The sequence below is a fragment of the Artemia sp. Qi Xiang Cuo genome, chromosome 5 (assembly GCF_049724085.1).
Source record: "Artemia sp. Qi Xiang Cuo chromosome 5, ASM4972408v1, whole genome shotgun sequence".
In the NCBI taxonomy this organism is placed as follows: Eukaryota; Metazoa; Arthropoda; class Branchiopoda; order Anostraca; family Artemiidae; genus Artemia; species Artemia sp. Qi Xiang Cuo.
Window position 1 is genome coordinate 80,904,633 of NC_142798.1, and position 24,451 is coordinate 80,929,083.

The following is a 24,451-nucleotide window of genomic DNA, read 5'->3' on the forward strand; positions in this document are numbered from 1 at the left end:
TTTTTTCAAAAATCAGCCAGATTTTCTCAGGCGCGTAACTTTTGATGGGTAGGACTAAACTTGATGAAACTTATATATTGGAAATCAGCATTAAATGTGATTCTTTTGATGTATCTATTGGCATCAAAGTCCCGTTTTCTAGAGTTTCGTTTTTCGTTACCACTAACTGTTTGACTAGCGAATGATTGCATTACAAAGAAATGTGAAAAAACATTCAACTCTTTGTGAAAAAACATGTGAAAAAACATTCAAAACATTCAGTTTAACTCTTGTTCGTAGTGATTTTATTTTCATTTTAAGCTTGATTTGCAAATTCAATTTATACTTTAATCGTTTTATGATTTATTTATTCGTTTATATTAATACCTGTTGTATGTTTGCTTGCTATGATTGTTTATTAAATTTCTGTTCGTTTTGGGTTTCATTTATTCTTGAATAGTAATTTCTGGTTGTTTTGAGTTTGAATTACAACAGGAATTTATTTCTGTTGATCTTAGGTTTAATATGGCCTATACTTTTCTTTGAAAAATTTCTTTTACAGAAAGTTTCTTTTTTTTTTATTAATTAATTGTAAAAGTTGAGTATCCACTGATAATGGCGAGGAAGATAATTACCAATACGAATTAAATCTAAGTGGGCCATGATATTTCTCACCTCACTTCTACAGACATGGTAAAAGCTTGTTACAACGAGCTGTTTGATAGGTAAGTCTGTTGGCCGTCCCTAATTCTATGAAGCAAGGTTGTCTCTAGAATTCTTATTTTTTCGGGACAAGCATGTAACTGGTCATTACATAATTAACAAAACTAGCAGCATATTAGCAAGTAAATGATGGCATCATAAATCTTGATAAAAAATGGAACAAACAAAGTGAAAGAGAAATAAAAGAATAACCTTTTGAAATAGTTAAAGCTGGTGACCACTGTGTACGAAGAATATCCAAACAGATGCTACCATTGCTGTTAATGTTCGGATGATAGATTTTTGTAGTAAAAGCAACCTAAAAAGAGCATTCTAATTATAATTAAAACTATAAAAGGATAAAAAAAAGTATTAAAACTGAATACTAAAAGGAACAAAAGGAATGGCTGAGGGAGAGGAAATGTTAAAAAAAAAATATATTCTGTGAAAGCGTACTTATTAAACTCTGTCAATGTAGGTCAAATCTTCAAAGCGGATCAAATATTTGTTTACATATAATTAAAGGCCAATTGGTTGTTTGGTGGAGATGTAGGCACGGTTTCGACATGAATTATTACTTTATTCTACTTTTCATTTATTATTCTATATATTTTTATTATTTATTATTAACTTTTTTTAAATAAAAATATAGTATTGCAATTATTCATTCATTTAATTTTATACGACATGAAGTATTATTACATTACAGGCGAAAATCGTTAATATGAAGTGGGGAGGGAGAGACATTAACTGCAAAATTACTAACAGCTAAAAAGAGTAAAATGATTTTTTTTCATTTATTTATGCTAGTACAAATTAAAGAAAATGGTCAACATAGAGATTTATTCAAATGACCACAACTTCTGCATTTAGCCAACATAAAAAGCTAAAACTGCTAATACTTAAAACTATCTTTTTTTTAGTGATAGCATTATAAACTATCTATTCACTAATAATTAAACATCTATTCACCAAAATTTCACTAAATTCAATTTCAGTCATGTCAACTAATATAGCTAATCACAGAAGAGGTCTGAAGCTAAACGTTAAAACTAACAAAATTTGGAGCGCTGAATATGAATTTTTACGGATTCTTAGATAGTAAATGGCCGCATATTTGACCGTCTTTGCGAGTGAAATAAGGGACAAAAGGAAACCATTTATAGGAAATTACCAAATATAAAATTGCCAAGTTACCAGGTTTACAAACTAATGTAAATCTACATTATCAAGTCTAAATGTAAATTACCAAGTTGGTAATTTAAAAATTACCAAGGAAATTACAAAAATTATGTTCCCTAAATCCAAGTGAATTTCATACCTTTCCGAAAGCTTTACGAGATGATTATTAGGGCAACTATTGACATTTTACGCATTAGGATATCATTTTATTGGTATAATAAAATAATTTCAACAGCTGAACAATAAATATTTTAAAAGATTAATTTGAGATTGGTTAATACAGTTTATAAAGCATTTTAATAAAATTACTTAAAAAAATGATTTGAACAAAAAAACATTTTTACAATAAACACAAACTAAAATGTTATTCTGAAAAATAACTTCTTTTGTAGCAGTAAAGCTTTCTTTCAAGACAGTAACAATAATACTTGCATCAAGCACATATTTTATATCTCTATTTCGACAGCTGGCACACCAATGAAAACCCTACGTCCTTCAACTATTCTCATTTAGACGGTTTATAAGTTTGACCCTAAGTTAAGGCCGTTCGGAATGTAAAAATCTTTTTGCGAGCCTCATCATCGGCTGACCGTCTCGAAGACAAAGCGCCCATTAGCAAATTTTCCCAATACCAAAAAGAACTTCCTAAGCTGTCAAATTACTCAAATGATATATCCTTAAAATTTTGTTTAAAATTGAAGGGGATCTTGAATGTGTCAACAGTTCAAAAAGCTAACGAGAGGCTAGTTTAAAATAAAGACACATATAATCTTTTACTGATTGTCAAGCACAGTGATAACTAGTCAACGTACCTACATTATAAATAACACGTCCTCTGTGTCGGCACAGTTTTTAATCAAAGCGATTTCCAGGAAATCTATCTATCTCCGGCACAAAAGGGGAGAAATTAAATGGGTTTTCCAAGATTTCCAGGAAAGTAGGCGTCATTTTTTACTTCCCTGTCGTTTATCCGGATCTCATATTTAAGCTCTAAAAGTTATGGCAAGATCACCTAATCAATTCCAAATAGTTTGGCTACAAACACTAAAAAAGCTTATAATAGACGGGATAGAGGGGCTTAAAGGAAGTATAAAACAGGATAGGTGCATTTAAAACAACAGCATTTTTAAATTAAAAATAATTTGAGTTTTAATAAACTTAATTACATTATTGCAAACGAAGATTAGATTTAGCTTAGAAAGAAGCAGCCTGTGGTACATCTCGTCTTGTAATGAGGGCCGTATCCAGGATTTTTTGGGGGGGGGGGGGGTACAAAATAAGTTATCGGGGGGGGGGGGTACAAAAACAACTTTTAAAAACGCATCAAAAGTTTGTTTATATTCACTTGTGTTACGTTTTTTACGAACTGGACAACAATTTTGGGATGGGGGGGGGACTCAAACCCCCTAATCCCCCTCTCTGGATACGGCCTTGCTCGTAATATAAAAAATGTAATCATTTAGAACTAATCTTCCATATGAAAACTTTTATACTCATAAATGATAAATCAACAACAGACATAACTGTATTCTCGATAGTAACACGGCCATAACCGAAAAAAAACACTTAAACAATTTGATCTTGTGTCCAGATAGAATGTGTTGATTACGCATTTGTTTTTGATGATATTGAGGTATTAGATATCCTATCTTCTTCAGACCTTCAAATATTATGACAAGGCTACATAGAAAAAAAGATTGTGATATCAGCAATTATTTTCAATTATAGGGGGTGTCAATTCACTAAAATCTAGGACAAGGGGCCAATCTATTTTCTAAAATCTAGGGGTGGGGGCATTTTTGTTTCTTTTATTGTTTCTAATGAAAAACAAAAGTTTTTTTTCAATGAAATAAATAAATAAATCTAGAGAGGGGGGGGGGGGGGGTAATTCCTCCCCCATTGACATATATCAATTCAAATATTGTAAATTAAAGCCATCTTACCTTAGGTGGTTTGAAAGGATAATCTGTCGGAAAGTGAATAGCTAAGAAGAATACTCCTCCTTGATAAGGACTGTCAGTCTAAAATAAAATAAGAAGGAATAAAAGAGCTAAAAAATATTAAGGGTTACAGACCTTACCTGCAAAGGAAATTGGAAGATGATATCGGTTTTTGGCAATAAGCCTCTGGAAATTAACACTATTTTACCTCTCGACCTTTTTTGGAATATTAAATAGAATAAGAAGATAAATAAAATAATAAACAAATAAAAAGTTCGCCTTTTCAAAAAACATCCCTCCTGAACAGGAGAAGACTGTTGTTGTTGTTGTTTGACGCATTCGACCACGAGGTCATACGCGCTCGTATCACTCAATCATTCTGTGCCTTATATAATCACTACCTTGCTTGGGTGTCACTTTGGTCAGTATTTACTAAACTTGATTATGTATCACTTATCTTGCTATTGGTAGGGGGTCATTCACCTTCAGTAATTGCTTGCGTTAAGAAACAGTAACCAAATAATACAATTTATCATGTCAAACAGCAATTATGATAAATATACAACACAATTATAACAAATAATACAAACTTAACTTATAACTTGTCTCCTAAATCCAGGTATAAAAATATAGACAAATGAAATACAAATATGACAACTCTAAAATAAATTATGCAGGAAACGAGAAAAAAAAATATAGGAAATGAACCAAACCAGTAGTCTTAATTAGTCTTTTAGTCCAATGTCAAGGGACAATGGCGGAGAGAGAACTAGTTATTTGTCTGAGAAGGGTCTAACCTAGGTCTCTGTAGCCTAGTTATAACAACTTCTGGCCTAGGTATAGACTCCTTCCCTCTACGTGCTTTGCCAGGGGTATTGATACTGCTGACATGGTGGGAAGGCTTGAACCTTATCTGTTTAGGTTTTCAACTGAGTTATTCAGGCTATGGACTGCATATTTGAAAGAATGTGCTGCTATCTGAGAAACCAGTTTTCAATGTGAGGTTATAACCTGGGTTAGAACAGAGATCTGCCTTGCAACACCTTCAAACATGGGCATGTACTTCATATTGAGGTCCTCAAATGGAGGTTGATTAGGGATCAGAGGAGGGAAAGAGCCTGTATGTACCATGGGGACATGTTTTGTATTCGTTGGAAGTCCCTTCTTCAAGACCTCAGCACCAGTCCTCATGGGGACATTATTGGTGAATGAGAAAGTAACAATAGCTTTCTTTTTCATGAGCATTGGACACTTCTTGGAGTTAGCAGCATGCTTTCCATTGCAGTTTGGGCACTTAAGTACCTGCTTTTCCTTTACTGTCGTGGATTAGGGACATTCTTCAAGGGCGTGTTGTCCACTACATAGTAGACATCTTCTGCCTCTGTGGCAATTAGAAGCCACGTGGCCAAAACCTTGGCAATTGAAGCACTGTATTGCCCGGGGGATTAACTGCTTTACTGTATACTTTGCACCCTAAACAAAGATTTTCAGTGGGAACTGAACATCCCGATTGAAGGTGCAAACCAAACGGATAATCATAGGGCATGGATTTTTGAAGGCCATTGTCACTTGTTGGATTCTATGATTACCTTGGATCTCCCTAGCAAAATCATCCAGATTGGCGACCTCCTCAGATGGGATGAATACCTTTTCTGTTTCTGATTGAATTGGGCTGGGAGTTTGGACCAAGCACGAACTTTACCTTACAACCATTTACTGCTATATCTAAGATAGAAAGTATAGCAATAGCTACTGATTGGTTCACAGCTATTATGATAATAGAGCCCTCTGATCCAAGTCTTTCTAGCATTGAGCCATAACAGCCCCTACATACATGTTTCTGAAGGTGTCTAAACAGTTTTTTGTAGGTGTCCAATAACTGTTCTACTCCAAAATGTCAGGGGTTTATTGGTCTCATTTGGACCGTCTACTCCTAGGGCCAGAATCCTTACACTACAATTATTCAGGTCAGGGGTGACAAGACTACTAACAGTGCTGTCAGTCATCACAAACAAATCATAATACCAATAGCCGAGGTTAATAATAAACAGGTATAACAACAAAGTCAAGTAAATAAAACAAACCCTCAGTCAATAGTAGCCTATATTAAGCAAGCAAAATAAATCAGACGGTATGACACGGACATACGCAGCTTTCCACATCTTTGAAAATAATTGTTATGTAAAACACTGGTTTATTACTGATGCAATTGGCTTGGCTAGGAAAGGTTAGTATTCTTTCAGTAATTTAACGAGGAGTTCAACTAGGTATGATGCACAGTTGTTACGTAGCCGTCCAATTGCATTGAAAACTGCCATTTCTGACTCTTCTACGATTTAGTCCATGCTACAATTGTTAATGATGTCACTCGTTTGCTCGTCAATTATGGTTGGGTAGGCAGCACCAATTTGAGTAAAAAACTTTTCAACTTAAGAGGCATTGATTAAACAACTATTTGGGTTGTTGATTCGTACTTCAGTTCCTTTCTTTTTTCCACTAAGCCGTTTTACTGCGTCGTGTCACTTGTGCGACTCTGACTTTAGGAGTAGAGCTACTTTTTCTCATACATATATTTTCGGGTAGCTTGGCAGTCAGAGACACTTTCTTTCTCATCTTGTTCGCATTTAGTGTGTCTCCTGCGACATGGAGCTTACATCGTACTTTGATCATGGTTTTATCTTCATATCTAACCACAGCTTATCTGTTTCACAAATCCTGCGCTCTTTGACTGGAAAAAACTTACGGTACTTTCGCTGCAGAATCAAGTGTAACGTCTCGACTTTTTCATCAAATCAAGCTTAAAACGAAAAAAAATATTTTGCTATTAAAGTATAAATGAAACTTAAAACGAACAGAAATTAAATAAACAATCAATGTGAACAATCATACAATATATAATAATGTAAATGAATAAATACATCTTAAAACGAGAGAAACTTAAATTGAATATGTAAATCAAGTTTCAATCGAATAAAAATAACTATTAACAAGAGTTTGGGTATCGCCTCACTGCAGAAGCATAAAACCTACTGCGTCATTGGCGCCTTACTGAAAACTATATGAGTCTTGAACAGTCTTGGAAAGTATAAACAAAATCAAATTGAATATTAAATATATAATGATATTAATTCTTGAAAGATCCATCAGTTCAAAATTTTTTTTTTTAACTGTAATTTTTATTTTCATTTTCAATGCTGTAAGAACTGGAAAAGAATAAATTTGTAATATACGAGTAATTCGTTTTCAGTGAAGCGCCAAGGACGCAGAAGGCTTTAGGTTTTTACAGTTAAAGAAGGGGACAGTATCCAAAGTTTGTTTGTAGTGAAACTATATTTGTCTTGACCAATCTTGGAAAGAACTAATAAATTAAACTGAATATTTGACGTATAATGATATTAATTGCTGAAAGCTCATCAGTTCAAAATTTTACAGTAATTTTGATATTTATTTCAATATTAAGTACAAAAGAAAACATTTGTACTATAATTCGTTTTCAGTAAAGCGCCAATGACGCAGTAGGTTTTAGGCTTCTGCAGTGAGGCAACACCCAAACTCTTGCTTGTAGTTATTTTTATTCGATTGAAACTTGATTTGCATATTCAATTTAAGTTTCACTCGTTTTAAGATTTATTTATTCATTTACATTATAATATATTGTATATTTGTTCGCATTGATTGTTTATTTAATTTCTGTTTGTTTTAAATTTCAGTTATACTTTAATAGCAAAATATTTTTTTTGGTTTTAAGCTTGATTTTCATATTCAATCTAAGCATTACTCGCTTTAAGATCTATTTATTCATTTATATTATTAATTGTTGTATGTTTTTTCCTATGATTATTTATTTAATTTCTGTTCGTTTTGGGTTTCATTTATTCTTTAATAGTAATTTCTGGTCGTTTTGAGTTTGAATTTTAACAGGTATTGGTATCTCCGGAGCTTAAGTTGAAAATGGCCTTTACTTTTATTTGAAACTTATTTGTCGGAAAGTTTTTTTTTTTAATTAATTTTTGTTCGTTTTTTATTGCAAAAAGTTTCAAGTTTTTATAGCATGGGGGGGGGGGGTGCTTACTGTCCGATTATTCTTGACTTTAAAAAAGGGATCTAGAACTTTCAATTTAAATTGAATGAGGTTTTTTTCAAAGTCTATACGATTACCTCTTTGATAAAAACCTTATATATGTACAATAGACAGCTTGCATAACTTGTGGACAGCAATAGACAACGATGAATGCATTGAAAAAAATAGCTCCAATAAGGGAGTTTAGACCATTTTACTTGCTGACACAAAGGGATCATGACTGTTTGGAATTGACCTTAATAGGATTTTGTGTGCCAAAGCAATTTTGCATCTATCACAGAGTATGTATTTTAACCTTATAATTGGATATTTATAATAGATTTACTATGTGTTCTTCCCATACAAAACTTTACCTTATTAAAGTCTTTGGGATGGGGGCGGTGTAGTTGGCATAAAGAAGAAAACTTTGGCGTAGACAGTAGGAGAGGGGGAGGGAGAGGTTGGAGACTCATCCAATACGGGGCGGAACTTCACTTATCTCCTCCGTTCCCGATTTAGGAGATTAGACAGACTCATTGGGCTGTAGAATGTTGGACAGTTTGAGCCGTGGAAGACGTTAAAATACTCAAAATACTTTATATTTTCAGTTATTGCAGAATTGATTTCATAGATTTTGGAATAGTGAGCCCCCTGGCCCATCATTTGGGTGAGCCTCAACTCATAATATGCAATTTTGATTTATTGTTCCGTATTATGTGCATATTTTATTCTAAAAATGTTATTTTGACTTATACTTTTATCGCATTGTGTTCATTTCTATGCCTTGAGATAAAAACTGAAACCTTAGCGTAGACAGTGGTGGGGGGAAGTCTCCCCCATCAAATGTATAATTGAGCAGCCACAGAGAAAGTAATACAAATGAAAATAATCCGTCTTTTGAAAATGTCTTGTTTCAATAGACACGAACAAAATCGTCTAAAGGAACCTGAAGTGCTATCTCTGACATTCCCGTTGATTCTTTATTCCTTTTACGTTCAGATGTAAAATTTAGAATATTATCGAATGGGTTTAGTCGTCCCCTCCCCGAATAATTCACATTTGGAAAAGCCACCCCTGGGAAATTCCTCCACCCTCATAGAACATTTTCTTTTCCTGCTGATAATTCCCCCACGTTAAATTCCACCCAGCAGAAATTTATTTATTTATTTACATTAATATAAGCCCTAAATTTATTTATTAATTTACATCAATATTTATTGTATGTTAGTTTGCATTGATTGTTTATTTAATGATTATTTGATTGTTTATATGCCCCCAGGGCATAACTTACACCGCCTACCCCCGGGCCCTGGGGGGCTGTGTCGACACCGGAGTTTTTTGCTATCAGAATTTTGAACTATTTTAACATAATGTCTATCTCAAAATTTTTATCTGATGCATTTAGCGTGTGGAGGAGAGGGGGGGGGGGGAGCTAGTTGCCCTCCAATCTCTTTTGACTCTTAAAAAGTGAAGAGAACTTTCAATTTCCAATTAAATGAGCCCTCTCTAAAGTTTATACGAGCATCCCTTCCATAAGAAATAATGGGAAGATTCGGAGAATCCTTAAATTACAACCCTTGCCCTGAGGGCTGTTGGGGAGTGGTCATCCTCAAAGACCTAGTTTCCAGAACTTAAAACTACGTTTAATAAAATGGCTGTCTCAAAATGTTGATTGGATGTGTTTGGGGGAATGATGGGTGGGGGGGAGGGGCTAGTTGCCCTCAAATCACTTTCGACTATTGAAAAGGGCACTATCCCTTTGAATTTCCAATCCAATGAGCCTTTTTTGAAGTTTCTACGACAACGCCTTCTATAAAGACCTTATTTGCCCCCGGGGCGTAACTTAAAACCCTTGCCCTAAGGGTTATGGGGGAGTGTCCTCCTCAAAAACATATTTGCTACCTGGAAATCAACTACGCTGAACAAAATGGCTATCTCAAAATTCTGATTGGATGTGTTTGGGGGAATGATGGGCGTAGAAGGGAGGCTAGTTGCCCTCCAAACACTTTCGACTATTACAAAGGGCACTAGCCCTTTTAATTTCTAATCGAATGAGCCTTTTTTAAAGTTTCTACGACAAGACATTCTATAAAAATCTTACATGCCCCCAGGGCATAACTTAAAACCCTTGCCCTGAGGGTTGTGGGGGATTGTCCTCCTCAAAAACATATTTTCTATCTGGAAATCAATTACTTCAATAAACAGAGCTACCTCAAAATCGGTATGATATGTCTTTGGAAGAATGATGGGCGTGGGGGGGGGGAGGGCTTGTTGCTCACCAGTCACTTTTGAATATTAAAATGGGCCCTAGCTAATTGAATTGCTAATTAAATGATCCTTTTTTGAACACATTCTATAAAAACCTTATATGCCCCCAGGACATAACTTAAAATCCTGGCCCTGTGGGTTGTGGGGGAGTGTCCTCCTCAATTTTTTTTTATCTGGAAATCAACTACGATGAACGAAATGGCTATCTCAAAATTTTGATTGGATGTGTTTGGGGAAATGATGGGCGTGGGGGGGGCGCTATTTTCCTCCGATCACTTTCGAGTATTAAAAATGGCACTAGTCCTTTCAATTTCAAATTGACTGAGCCGTTTTTGAAGTTTCTACGATAACGCGTTCAATAAAAACCTTATATGCCCCCTGGGCATAACTTAAAACCCTTGCCCTGATGGTTGTGGGAGAGTGTCCTCCTCAAAAATATATTTTCTATCTGGAAATCAACTACGCTGAACAAAATGGCTATCTCAAAATTTTGATTGGATGTTTTTAGGGAAACGATGGGCGTGGGGGGGGGGGCTACTTGCCCTTCAATCTCTTTCGACTATTAAAAAGGGTACTAGCCCTTCAAATTTCCAATCGAATGAGCCTGTTTTGAACTTTCTACGACAACAACTTCCATAAAAACCTTATATGCCCCCAGGGCATAACTTAAAACCCTTGCCCTGAGGGTTGTGGGCGAGTGTCCTCTTCAAAAACCCATTTTCTATCTGGAAATCAATTACGCTGAACAAAATGGCTATCTCGGAAATTTTGATTGGATGTGTTTGGGGGAATGATGGGCGTGGGGGGGGGCTAGTTGCCCTCCAATCATTTTCGACTATTAAAAAAGGCACTAGAACTCTTGATTTCCAATCGAATGAGCCCCCTTTGAAGTTTCTATTACGACCCCTTCCATATGAAGTGCCTCTGAGAAAAAAAAACAAAAAAAAACATTGGAGCCGTATGGCCTTTACTATAGGCAACGCTACAGCGTTGCCTCTGATATTTTTTTTGGCACAGACTGGATCAAAGTCGAAGTTAGCGATCCACCTGTCAAGATGAAAAAACATATAAATAAATAAATATATATATATATATATATATATATATATATATATATATATATATATATATATATATATATTATACCTAATTCACAGGAATGAAAAAAACATTGGTTTTCCATTTGGTTTCCCTTTAGGTAGGAGAGGAGGGAATTACAGGGTTGACTTTCGTTATAGAAAAAACTATGGTTTTTGGTTTGCCTCTGGCATGCGGAGGAATAATCTGATTGTTTCTAGAAAAGAATGCACATAATTATACTGTTTTGAACTAAAGGAAAAACATAGAAATAAGGTAAATGCACCGGGAAATATATTGTTTTTGAACTGAAAAAAATTTATGCAGATGATATTTAATAGAGGTGAATGTCGAAATTTCCCTGTGAACAAATCCTGGGCTTTTTCTTTTGGTTCTTCGATGGAATATCTCATGTGTGTGAATCCGGCATTAAAGTCATTTGGGGGATGTGGAGAAATGAATTTTCTCCACAATACTTCCATGAAAAGCTCTCCCTAACAGACACACGAGGACATTTTCTTCAGTCATATTCATGACGAACTTATTGAAACTGAGCCGTCTCACATTCTAACAAGACAAATAAGATTCAGAAGTTAGGTAAACCAAAACATTAGCTGCGTCGATAGCTATGGAACCAAAATTATAGCGATAGGAAGAGAAGGAGTAACAAAAACGGTAAATAGAGGATAACTTACTGGACCCATGATAGTGGCCTGCCAATGGTGCACTGAAAAAAGAAAAAAAATTATCTGTATATATTTTTCTCATTCTACTGTTACTACTCCTCCCTCCAGAAGCAAACTCCTAATTTATAAATTAGTTTCTTGATATCTCATTATTATTTCTACAAATACTTTTGCTTACTTTAGTCATTCAAAATGCAGCAAAGTTTATTATTATGATCGAACTTTTGTTTTTGCTTTTATGGCCGTTGTTTTTTTATTGTTGTCTATTTTTCAGGTGTTTCTTGTTTGTTATCACGCTCATAACCTACGCTTCCTGCATAAACTGCCTCACTATCTTAGTGCTAATGAGCTCTCAGCTAAAGTTTGTTTGCCAATATTGAACTAGCTATGCACATCTAAGCGCTTTTCATTGCGTGAGCGTCTATTGATGCCAAATAATGAGCTTGTTGAGACACTATGTGCCTCTTTTTTATTCTTTTCATTGCCAATAAGACAAAAGCTGCACAAGCCTCATCATTCCGACTACAGTATTTTTTTGGTATTTTTGCTTCTTCTTAGTTATTTTTCTTTATTTGCTGTTCTTTTTTGGTCCTCATTTCTTATAATAGGCTAGAATAAAGTTATTGAACTGAATTTTTTAATTTTCTTCTTTTTTTCGTACCCTCTTCCTGCATTCCCAGCAATGGAGCCTTGCGGAGGGAATACCTGTTTTTGCTAATTTTTTTTTGTTGAAGATATAAATAACAATAAGTAGCTACATTTTTCTATTTCAGAATAAAATAGTTAAAACAGTGGCTTTGCTTGGAGAATGAGACATTACAATATTAGAAAGTGAAAAACTTCCCATAATCTTTCGTTAATGGCATTTTACCTTTAGATCAGGCTCTTCTTTGTTTCAGACGTTACAGTCGACTAGCTCATAATAGCTCATACTGACAACAACTAAGGATGACGAAGAAAAAATGTAAACAAAATGTAAACAAAACGTACTTAAAGGCTGCTGCACTATTTCATGCTACTTTGGGCTGCCAGTACCTGAAATCACAGTTTTGACTTGAAATAAAGATAGCTTGACTTGCAGTCTTCTGCAATTCAATAAGTTTATACCATTATAAAGAGTCCAAACAAAAAATTCTAAAATTCTAGCTTCTATACAAATAACATTTTTGTTATGTTCTAGTTCTTCCAAAGTAGACGACACTTCTAGTGAACCACTCAGTGGCACGAAAAAAACCGCTTAAAACTTAGAAACGCTACAGTTAGCGTTATGGCACCAGGTCAGTAACATAGTCCTGCTGAAATAGCAACATGCCGGTAGCAGCATGGGCGCCCATAAGCTGGATTCCAGGGGGGGGGGACAAACCTTGTCTAATTGGCACTTTTAATGCTATATAATAAAAATCTCAGAACAAAAATATAAAAACAAGGCAGCATCATTCAGCCAGGGGTGGCAGGAGCCCCCCTGCCCCTCCCCCCATATGGGCGCCCACGGGTAGCAGCCCTGCAGTAAAATTTACTGTCAGAAAAGGCTTGAAATACAGTACTATCCTACAAAGATTTCAGAAACTACGAAACTGTTGATTAAAGTCATTGGGATCCTTTAACGTTATATGTATTCCCTGGAAATACCTCCATTTTCCCAAGAAAGAGTAGAAAACAAAGGTGACCCATTCTAAGGTTGCTACTTACAGTGACAATCAATATAAACAAGCCTGCCAAAGGGCGAGTGCCCGGTCCTGCCCTCAAACTCGGCTACATAATTTTTTTCTTAACTAGCATATTGACATTTCTTGCCACTAAAATGATCTAAAAAGGTCACAACTTTAAGAAAAATGTTATTATTCCCACGGTGGTTGTATGGAATCTATGGTGATGATACTAAGGAGAGGTTCACATTGCCTGCGGTTAGAAGACAAGTGACAATGAGAATCCATATATGAAAGCCTGCCGCGTAGCCGTACCGGGGCTACGCGGGATATATATATATATATATATATATATATATATATATATATATATATATATATATATATATATATATACACGTCTAAAAAAAAGACTCATGTTTTGTCACTTTTAGCACATTTCAAGAGCATAAATACGTCCTATTTGCCTCAGTAGTACTTGTATCGATTTTACTGTCTATAATGCAGGCAAAATTACACAAGAAACGTATGATTGGAAATAAAAATCATATCACTGACGTCATATTTATGGGTACATTTGGAGAGAAAAAAATACGTCACCCCCCCCCCCAGGAGTGAACGTGTCGTTTTTATATCTATAACGCATGCAAAATTATAAAAAGGACAGACACAGACGTGAAAGGACCAATCCTAGCAGTTAAGGTAGCGAGAATTACAAGCGATAGCGAGAATCAGAACGTGTCGAAAATATTTTGAAAAATTGGCATCCTGGGATTTTCTGGCCAGAAAAAATGATATATACAGATCACGTGACTGAGAAAATTCTTTTAGAACTTTGATTTCGGAAACAAAATTATCTAAGTGGCGTCATATTTAAGAGCACATTTCAAGAGAACAAATTACATCATTCCGCCTCCCCCCCCCCTCTCCAGAAGTGATCGCATCGTTTTATATCGATTAAGCATGCAACATTACAAAAGGAGCATAGCTAAGAGTAAAATACCAAGTGTAATGAGTCTATTTACAAAAGACGTTTTAAGTAGTTTCATAATGCCTAAAGGATAAATGAACAACCTAGAGCTAGACCATCGAATGTGACAAGACCAATACGAGCAGCCAAGGTAAAGGGAATTGAAAAAATATCTGAAGTAATGATAAAAGAAAATGAAAAACAAAAAAATATACAATTATAATATAATACTTGTGTCAACGACAATTACGAGTCAAAAACTAAAGTAAAGAACAAAGAAATAGCCATGACGTGACGTGCAACAAAGAAGAGCAGAACAAATTAAATAGTCAAAATGAAAGTGAAGAAGAAAGAAATATTACGTTGGAAGAACAACGCCACCACAATCTTCGACACCAACAAAATGTGGCGCAAAACCCTGTACAAACCTACAAAGAAGCCCTAAACTACAAAAGTGTTAATTACGTCATTGTAACCCTTCAACGTTATATGTATTCCCTGTGGAGCCCTCCATTTTCCCGATGAAAGAGCAACAAACAGAGGTGATTCATATGGAGGTTGCTACTTATAGCGAGAATCAAAATATACAAGCCTGCCGCACGCGGAGTGCCCGAGCCTGGCCTCAAAATCGGCTATATAGTTTTTTTCCTTCTTAAACCTGGCATATTGGCATTTCTGGCCAAAAAGCGACCTAAATAAATTACAACTTTAAGGAAGAATTTGTATTAAACTTAAGGTGTCTGTATCGAACCTATGGTGACGCAACGACATCAAGAAGAGGCTGCGGTTACAAGACAAGCAGCAATGAGAATCTATAAACACAAGCCTGCCGCGTAGCCATGCCAGGGTCCGGCTCATGACATCAAGAAGAGGCTCACATTGCCTACGATTTGAAGACAAGTGACAATGAGAATCAATATATAGGCCTACAAGCCTGCCGCATAGCCGTGCCTGATCCCGGCCTCAAAATCTGCTACATAGTTGTTGTTTTTTTTTTCTTAAAACTGGCATATTAACATTTCTGGCCCAAACAAGATCTAAATAGATCACAGCTTTAAGGAAGAATTTGTATTTTTTCCCTGGGTAGTTGTATTGAACCTATGGTGATGCCATAATATAAAGAAGAAGCTGCGGTTAGAAGACAAGCGACAATGAGAATCAATGTGTTAAAGCCTGCCGTGTAGCCGTGCCGGGGCCTGAATACCTTTTTTTTGGCGGAAATGAGAAGATTAAAATTAAAATATAACTTACTATCATCACCAACGGGACCTGCTGAGCATTGAGCTGGGGGATCCCTTCCTAAATCTTGAAGTTCCTAAAACATTATAAAAATTTTCAATATGAAAATGCTTTCGATAATGTAAAAACTGACATATTTCAGCACTTTACTAGTGAATATTCAACTTAAAAATAACTGTACTTTGCTCTCAATATTCAATAAACAAATTATGCGTTCTTCGTCACTGAACTTATGAAACTGAAAGCCTGGAGGGCAAATCAAAGGTTATGCCATTATAATTTCTGGGCCAGACTTCTACCATGCTTCTTTTACTTTAACGATGATTACCTTCAGAAATCTATTGTACAAAGGCTCTAGAAATTGGCAAATAGGGCTTTTCTTGTTCTTTCTTTTTTTTTTGCAATATTAAGTGCCAGTTTTGCATCCTGGGGTTCATTGAAGAATGGCATCTTTCAATTTTTCAGCAAAACTGAAGTCAACTCGGCTGCAGTTGCTCAAAAGGCCACAGTTAAGGAAGCATAAGCATGTAATAAACCGCATTTATAAGCCCTTAAATTCATACTTAAGTACCTGTTTTCAAGAATACGTTAAACATATTTTAATAATTTTAGAACTATTCAATTATTTTTAAAATCAATAGTTTCTGTTTTGACACTATAACATTGAAAACCAAAAATTGCCATGATTTCTAAAAATTAGCATCATAATATTTTAAGCAATTAATCTAGCAATTAAACTAATGTCACATGCAGAGCATTTTTATCCTTCCTTTTAAACACATTCAATTAATAAATTGGTAAATCGTTTATTGATTGGTCAATTCAAAATATTGCTTCGACAAACTAAATAGACTGCTTCAAAAGTCACCAATGTTCATTTTAAAAGCTGTGTTAAGGCATCAATTTTCTATATGTTTGAATGAAATAGAATCGAAAGCAAAGGTTTTGACAAAAAATTGACTTCTTAAAACGGTACAATTAAGTTTAAAGTTACAAATATGATTATTTTAAGATTTTTTTCCATTCCTGTAATCCTGATTAGTTTCGTGATTTTCTCTTTTTTATTGCTTATGTCTTGACAAACAAAACCATACTGTTCAAAATGCATAATGTTTTCAGTTTAGTGCAAGCCTTTTACAGGCGTAAAAACCTTTTATAGAAGAGAGGGAGCCAGCCCAACTCTTCTTTGGGGTAACTCTTACTCTTAAATCTTGATTAGCATGATAAATATTTTTTTGTAGTCCTTGTATTGTTGATGTTATAACAATAAAAACACATTGCTTGAAATTGAGTACATTTCTTAAGTTCAAAAGGCGCCTTTACAGTGTTAAGGGGGCCTTTACATCGCCGCTCTTATATGTGGTGATTTCTGTTTATTTTAAGTTTGTCCTGATTATATTATGTTTGTTCGTTTGAGCTTTCATTTATTCATTCATGTTCGTTTTAAGCTTCAATTATTATATGACTTTTGCTCCTTCTTGGTTTTACTACGACTCTTGACTACTCTTTGAAAATCAATTTTTTGGAAAACGCTTTTTTCAAATTCTTAAGAAATGTATCAAGCTAAATATATATATATATATATATATATATATATATATATATATATATATATATATATATATATATATATATATATATATATATATATATATATATATATATATATATATATATATATATATATATACATATATATATATAAATATACATATATATATATATAAAATATACATATATATATATATAAATATATATATATATATAATATATATATATATATATATATATATATATATATATATATATATATATATATATAAATATATATATATATATATATATATATATATATATATATATATATATATATATATATATATATATATATATATATATATATATATATATATATATATATATATATATATATATATATATATATATATATATATATGTGTATATATATATATATATATATATATATATATATATATAAATATATATATCAAGGCCGTATCGGGGGGGGGGGGGTTACCCGGTTTGAACCCCCCCCTCCGAAATTTTTTACCGAGTCGAAAATTAGAAAAACCTTAGTAAAAATTAGTAAAATTAGTCGAAAACCGAGTCGAAAATTAGTAACCCCCCCCCCCTGAACAGAAATCCTGGATCCGCTCTTGATATATATATATATATATATATATATATATATATATATATATATATATATATATATATATATATATATATATATATATATATATATATATATATATATATATATATATATATATATTAGTACCGGTTCCCGGTAGGCTTCTATATATGGATTCTCTTTGTCACTTGTCTTTTAACCGCAGACAATTTTAGCCTTTTCTGACGACGTCACCACAAGTTCGATAAAGCCACCCTGAGACAATTACGATTTTTTTCTTAAAGTTGTGACCTATTTAATTCGTTTTTGCGGCCAGAAGTGTCAATTTGCTAGTTTTAAGAAGAAAAAACTATGTAGCCGATTTCGAGGCCAGGTTCCGTCATGGCTACGAGACAGGCTTGTCCATATTGATTCTCATTGTCACTTATCAGAGGCAACGCTCTAGTGTTGCCTATAGTGAAGGCCATATAGCTCCAATGTTTTATTATATTTTTTTTTCCCCAGAGGCACTTCATATGGAAGGGGTCGTCATAGAAACTTCAAAGGGGGCTCATTCGATTGAAAATCGAGAGTTCTAGTGCCCTTTTTAAGGGTCAAAAGTGATTGGAAGGCAACTAACACCCCTTCCACGCCCACAAGTTCCCCAAACATATCCAATCAAAATTTTGAGATAGCCATTTTGTTTAGCGTAGTTGACTTCCAGATAGAAATTATGTTTTTGAGGAGGACACTCCAACACAGCCCTCAGGGCAAGAGTTGTAAGTTGTGCCCTGGGGGCATATAAAGTTTTAATAGAAAGCTTTGTCGTAGAAAATTCAAAAAGGACTCATTCGATTAGAAATTCAAAGGGCTAGTGCCCTTTTTAACAGTCGAAAGGAATTGGAGGGCAACTAACTCCCCTCTCACGCCCACCTTTTCCCCAAACACATACAATCACAAATTTAAGATAGCCATTTTGTTCAACGTAGTTGAAAGTTCAGGAAATTAGGTCTTTGAGGACAACAACCCCCCCCCCCCCACAGCCCCCAGGGTAAGGGTTGTAAGTTATGCCCTGGGGGCACATAAGGTTTTTTTTACAGAAAGCGTTGTCGTAGAAACTTCAGAAAGGGCTCATTCGATTGGAAATTTAAATGGCTAGTTCTTTTTTTAATAATCGAAAGTGATTGGAAGGCAACTAAACACCCCTTCCACGCCCACCATTTCCCCAAAAAAATCCAATCAAAATTTTGATATAGCCATTTTTTTATACGTAGTTGAAAGTTTTTGAAATTATATGTATGAGCAGGACACTCCCCCACAGTCTTCAGGGCAAGGGTTATAAGTTATGCCCTGGGGGCATATATGATTCTTATGGAAGGAATGCTCAGATAATCTTCAGAGGCTCATTTGATTGGAAATTGAAAGTTCGAGCTCACTTTTTAATAGTCAAAAGAGATCCGAGGGCAGCTAGACCCCCCCCCCACGCCTTCTTTCTCCAAACCCATCTGATGAAAATTAGTAACCCCCCCCCCCTGAACGAAAATCCTGGATCCACTCTTATATATATATATATATATATATATATATATATATATATATATATATATATATATATATATATATATATATATATAATAATAGTACCGGTTCCCGGCAGGCTTTCCATATATGGGTTCTCTTTGTCACTTGTCTTCTAACCGCAGACAATTTGAGCCTTTTCTGATGACGTCACCACAGGTTCCATAAAGCCACCCTGAGACAATTACGATTTTTTTCTTAAAGTTGTGACCTATTTAATTCGTTTTTGCGGCCAGAAGTGTCAATTTGCTAGTTTTAAGAAGAAAAAACTATGTAGCCGATTTCGAGGCCAGGTTCCGTCATGGCTACGAGACAGGCTTGTCCATATTGATTCTCATTGTCACTTATCAGAGGCAACGCTCTAGTGTTGCCTATAGTGAAGGCCATATGGCTCCAATTTTTATTATTATTATTTTTTTCCCCAGAGGCACTTCATATGGAAGGGGTCGTTATAGAAACTTCAAAGGGGGCTCATTCGATTGAAAATCGATCGTTCTAGTGCCCTTTTTAAGGGTCAAAAGTGATTGGAAGGCAACTAACACCCCTTCCACGCCCACAAGTTCCCCAAACACATCCAATCAAAATTTTGATAGCCATTTTGTTTAGCGTAGTTGACTTCCAGATAGAAATTATGTTTTTGAGGAGGACACTCCAACACAGCCCTCAGGGCAAGAGTTGTAAGTTGTGCCCTGGGGGCATATAAGGTTTTAATAGAAAGCTTTGTCGTAGAAAATTCAAAAAGGACTCATTCGATTGGAAATTTATAGAGCTAGTGCACTTTTTAATAGTCGAAAGTGATTGGAGGGCAACTAACTCCCCTCTCATGCCCACCATTCCCCCAAACACATCGAATCAAAATTTTGAGATAGCCATTTGTTCAACGTAGTTGAAAATTCAGGAAATCAGGTCTTTGAGGATAATAACCTCCCCAAAGCCCTCAGGGCAAGGGTTGTAAATTATTCCCTGGGGGCATATAAGGTTTTTATAGAAAGCGTTGTCGTAGAAACTTCAAAAAGGGCTCATTCGATTGGAAATTTAAATGACTAGTTCTTTTTTTAATAATCGAAAGTGATTGGAAGGCAACTAACACCCCTTCCACGCCCACCATTTCCCCATACACATCCAATCAAAATTTTGATATAGCCATTTTGTTATACGTAGTTGAAAGTTTTGGAAATTATATACACGACCAGGACATTCCCCCACAGTCTTCAGGGCAAGGGTTATAAGTTATGCCCTGGGGGCATATATGGTTCTTATGGAAATGTTGCTCAGATAAACTTCAGGGAGGCCTCATTTTATTGGAAATTGAAAGTTCTAGTTCACTTTTCAAGCGTCAAAAGATTTCGAAGGGTAACCAGCTTCCCCCTCCCCTAAACCCTTTTTTCCCAAATGCATCCGATAAAAATTTTGAGATATCTATTTTGTTAAAAATAGTTCAAAAATCATATAACAAAAATTCCTGTGTCGAGACAACCCTCCAGGGCCCGGGAGCAGGTGTCATAAGTTATACCCTGGGGGCATATATGGGTCTTATGGAAGGGATGCTCGTATTAACTTCAAAGAGGGGTCATTTGATTGGAAATTGAAAGTTCTAGTTCACTTTTTAAGAGTAAAAAGAGATTGGAGGGCACCTAACCCCCCTCCCTCCAAGCCCTTTTTTCCTCAAACCCATCCGATAAGAACTTTGAGAAAGACTTTTTTTTAAATAGTTCAACAACCATATAACGAAAACTCCGGGGTCGTCACAGCCCCCAGGGCCCGAGGGCAGGCGTTGTAAATTATGTCCTTGAGGAATATATGGTTCTTATTGGAAGGATGCTCGTAGAAACTTCAGAGAGGGCTCATTTCATTGGAAACTGAAACTTCTAGTTCAGTTTTGTAGAGTCAAAAGAGATTGGAGGGCAACTAGCCCCCCCCCCCTCACGCTTCTTTTTCCCCAAATACATCCAATGAAAATTTTGAGATAGCCATTCAGTTAAAAATTGCTCAAAAGTGAGGTAACAAAAACTCAGGTCTCGCCACAACCCAGGGCCCAGGGGTTGACGTTGTAAGTTATGCCCTGGGGCATAAATGGTTCTTATAAAAGAGATGCTCGTATAGACTTCAGAGACGGCTCATTTGATTGGAAATTGAAAGTTCGAGCTCACTTTTTAACAGTCAAAAGAGATCCGAGGGCAGCTAGACCCCCCCCCCCCCACGCCTTCTTTCTCCAAACCCATCTGATGAAAATTTTTAGATAAATATTTTGTTAATAGTAGTTCAAAGGTCGGATAAGAAAACCTCCGGTGTCAATATAACCCCCCAGGGCCCAGGGGAAGGCGTTCGAAGTTATGCCTCAAGGGCATATATGGTTCTTATGAAAGGGATGCTCGTATAAACTGCATAGAGGGCTCATTCGATTGGAAATTGAAAGTTCTAGTTCACTTTTTAAGAGTCGAGAGAGTTAAGGGCAACAAACCCCCCCCCCACTCGCCCTTTTCTCCCAAACCCATCTGCTAAAAATTTTGAGATAGCCAGTTTTTTCGAAATTGTTCAAAAATTAGATAACAAAAACGCCCCCCCCCCCCAGAGCCCGGGGGATAGGCGTTGTAAGTGTTATCCCGGAGGCGTATATGGTTATTATGAAAGGGATGCTCGTATAAACTTCAGAGAGGGCTCATTTGATTGGAAATTGAAAGTTCTAGTTCTATTTTTAAGAGTCAAAAGATATCCGAGGGCAAATACCCCCCCCCCCCCCCACACACACCCTTTTCCCCCCAAACCCATCCGATAAAAATTTATAACAACCATTTCATTAAAAATAGTTCAAAGGTCAGATAAGAAAAATTCATGCGTCAACGCAACCCCCTAGGGCCCGGAGGCAGACGTTATGAGTAATGCTCTAGGGGCATATATAGTTCTTAAGGAAGCGATGCTCGTATAAATTTTGGAGGGCTCATTTGATTGGAAATTGAAAGTTCTTGTTCACTTTTTAAGAGTCAAAAGAGATCGGAGAGCAACTAGCGCCCCCCCCCCTCCACGCCCTAAATACATCAGACAAAAATTTTGAGATAGACATTTTGTTAAAAATAGTTATAAGTTCAGATAACAAAAACATCCGGTGTCGACACAGCCCCCCCGGGGCACGGGGGTAGGGGCTTTAAGTTAAACCCTGGGGGCATATATGGTTGTTATGGAAGGGATGCTCGTATAAACTTCCAAGAGGGCTCATTTGATTGGAAATTGAAAGTCGTAATTCACTTTTTAAGAGTCAAAAGTGACTGGAGGGCAGCTAGCCTCCCCCCAAACTCCATTTATTTTTTCCCAGAGGCCCTTCATATAGAAGAGTCGTCGTATAAACTTCAAAGGGGCCTCATTCGATTGGAGATCGAGAGTTCTAGTGTCCTTTTTAAGAGTCAAAAGTGACCGGAGGGCAACTATACCCCCCAAGCCCTTTTCCCCCAAATATATCTGATAAAAAATTTAGGTAGCCATTTTGTAAAAAGTATTTCAATGACCATATAACAAAACTCCTTTACGTATGGCCATTTCGTTAAATATAGTTCAAAGGTCCGATAAAAAAAACTCCTGCACGGACACAACCCCCCCCCCAGGGCCCTGGGTAGATGTGGTTAGTATTACTCTGGGGGCATATAGGCTTATTAAGGAAGGTATGCTTGTATAAACTTCGGAGAGGGCTCATATGATTGGAAATTGAAAGTTCTCGTTGACTTTGTAAGAGTCAAAAGAGATCGCAGAGCAACTAGCCCCCCTCTCCACGCCCTATTTTCCTCAAAACCATCCGATAAGAACTTTAAGAGAGCCTTTTTTTCAAAATAGTTCAAAGGTCAGATAACAAAACTCTGGTGTCGACAAAACGCCCCAGGGCCCGGGGGGCAGGCATTGTAATGTCCTGGGGTCGTATGTGGTTCTTATGAAAGGAATGCTCGTATAAACTTCAGAGAGGGTTCATTTGGATGGAAATTAAAAGTTGTAGTTCACTTTCTCAGAGTGAAAAAAAGATCGAAGGGTAACTAGCCCCTCCCCCTCCAAGCCTTTGGGATTACCAGATGGATAAACCCATCCGATAAAAATTTGAGATGACCATTTGTTAAAAATAGTTCAACCGTCAGATATTAAAACTCCGTGGTCCACACAACCCCCCAGGGCCCGGGGACAGGCGTTGTAAGTTATACTCTGGGGATATATATAGTTCTTATAGATGGGATGCTCGTATGAACTTCAGAGAGGGCTCATTTGATTGGAAATAGAAAGTTCTAGTTCACTTTTAAAGAGACAAATTAGACCGAAGGTTAATTAGCCCCAATACCCCCCAAACGCCCTTTTCCCCAAAACCCATCCGATAAAAATTTTGAGATGGCCATTTTGTTAAAAATAGTTCAAACATCAGATAATAAAAACTCCGAGGTTGACACAAACCCATTTTTTCACTTTGATATTGTTACTTTGATACCAGTTTTGATACTTTGATGAACATTTGATTTTTTTTAAAGAAGTTTGATTTTGAAATAAGGAATTCTAAAAAAAATTTGCAATCAAAAACGAACAAAAATTACTTAAAAAAAAACTTTCCGAAAAATAGGTTTTTCAAAGAAAAGTAAAGGTCATTTTAAACTTAAGCTCAGCAGATACAAATACCTGTTAAAATTCAAACTCAAAACGACCAGAAATTACTATTAACGAATAAATGAAACCCAAAACGAACAGAAATTAAATAAACAATCATAGCAAAAAACATACAAGTAATAATATAAATGAATAAATAGATCTTAAAGCGAGTAATACTTAGATTAAATATGAAAATCAAGCTTAAAAAAAAAATATATTTTCCAATTGAAGTATAAATGAAACTTAAAACGAACAGAAATTAAACAGACAATCAATGCAAACAAACATACAATAGATATTAATGTTAATTAATAAATAATTCTTAAAACGAGTGAAACTTAAATAGAATATGCAAAACAAGCTTGAAACGAACAAAAAT

The 24,451-nt window shown here is 35.6% G+C and overlaps 1 protein-coding gene across 1 annotated transcript in view; it reads right to left on the minus strand.

Moving 5' to 3' along the window:
- LOC148952607 (ubiquitin-conjugating enzyme E2-17 kDa-like) overlaps nt 1-24,451 on the minus strand; it is a 90,023-nt gene that overhangs the window by 5,353 nt on the left and 60,219 nt on the right. The window contains exons 3-6 of the mRNA XM_089089983.1: nt 15,762-15,825; nt 11,904-11,935; nt 3,807-3,884; nt 895-1,000 (exon numbers count right to left, since the gene is read on the minus strand). Of these exons, the coding sequence (XP_088946109.1) occupies nt 895-1,000; nt 3,807-3,884; nt 11,904-11,935; nt 15,762-15,825 (280 nt within the window). The remainder of the gene's footprint in view (nt 1-894; nt 1,001-3,806; nt 3,885-11,903; nt 11,936-15,761; nt 15,826-24,451) is intronic.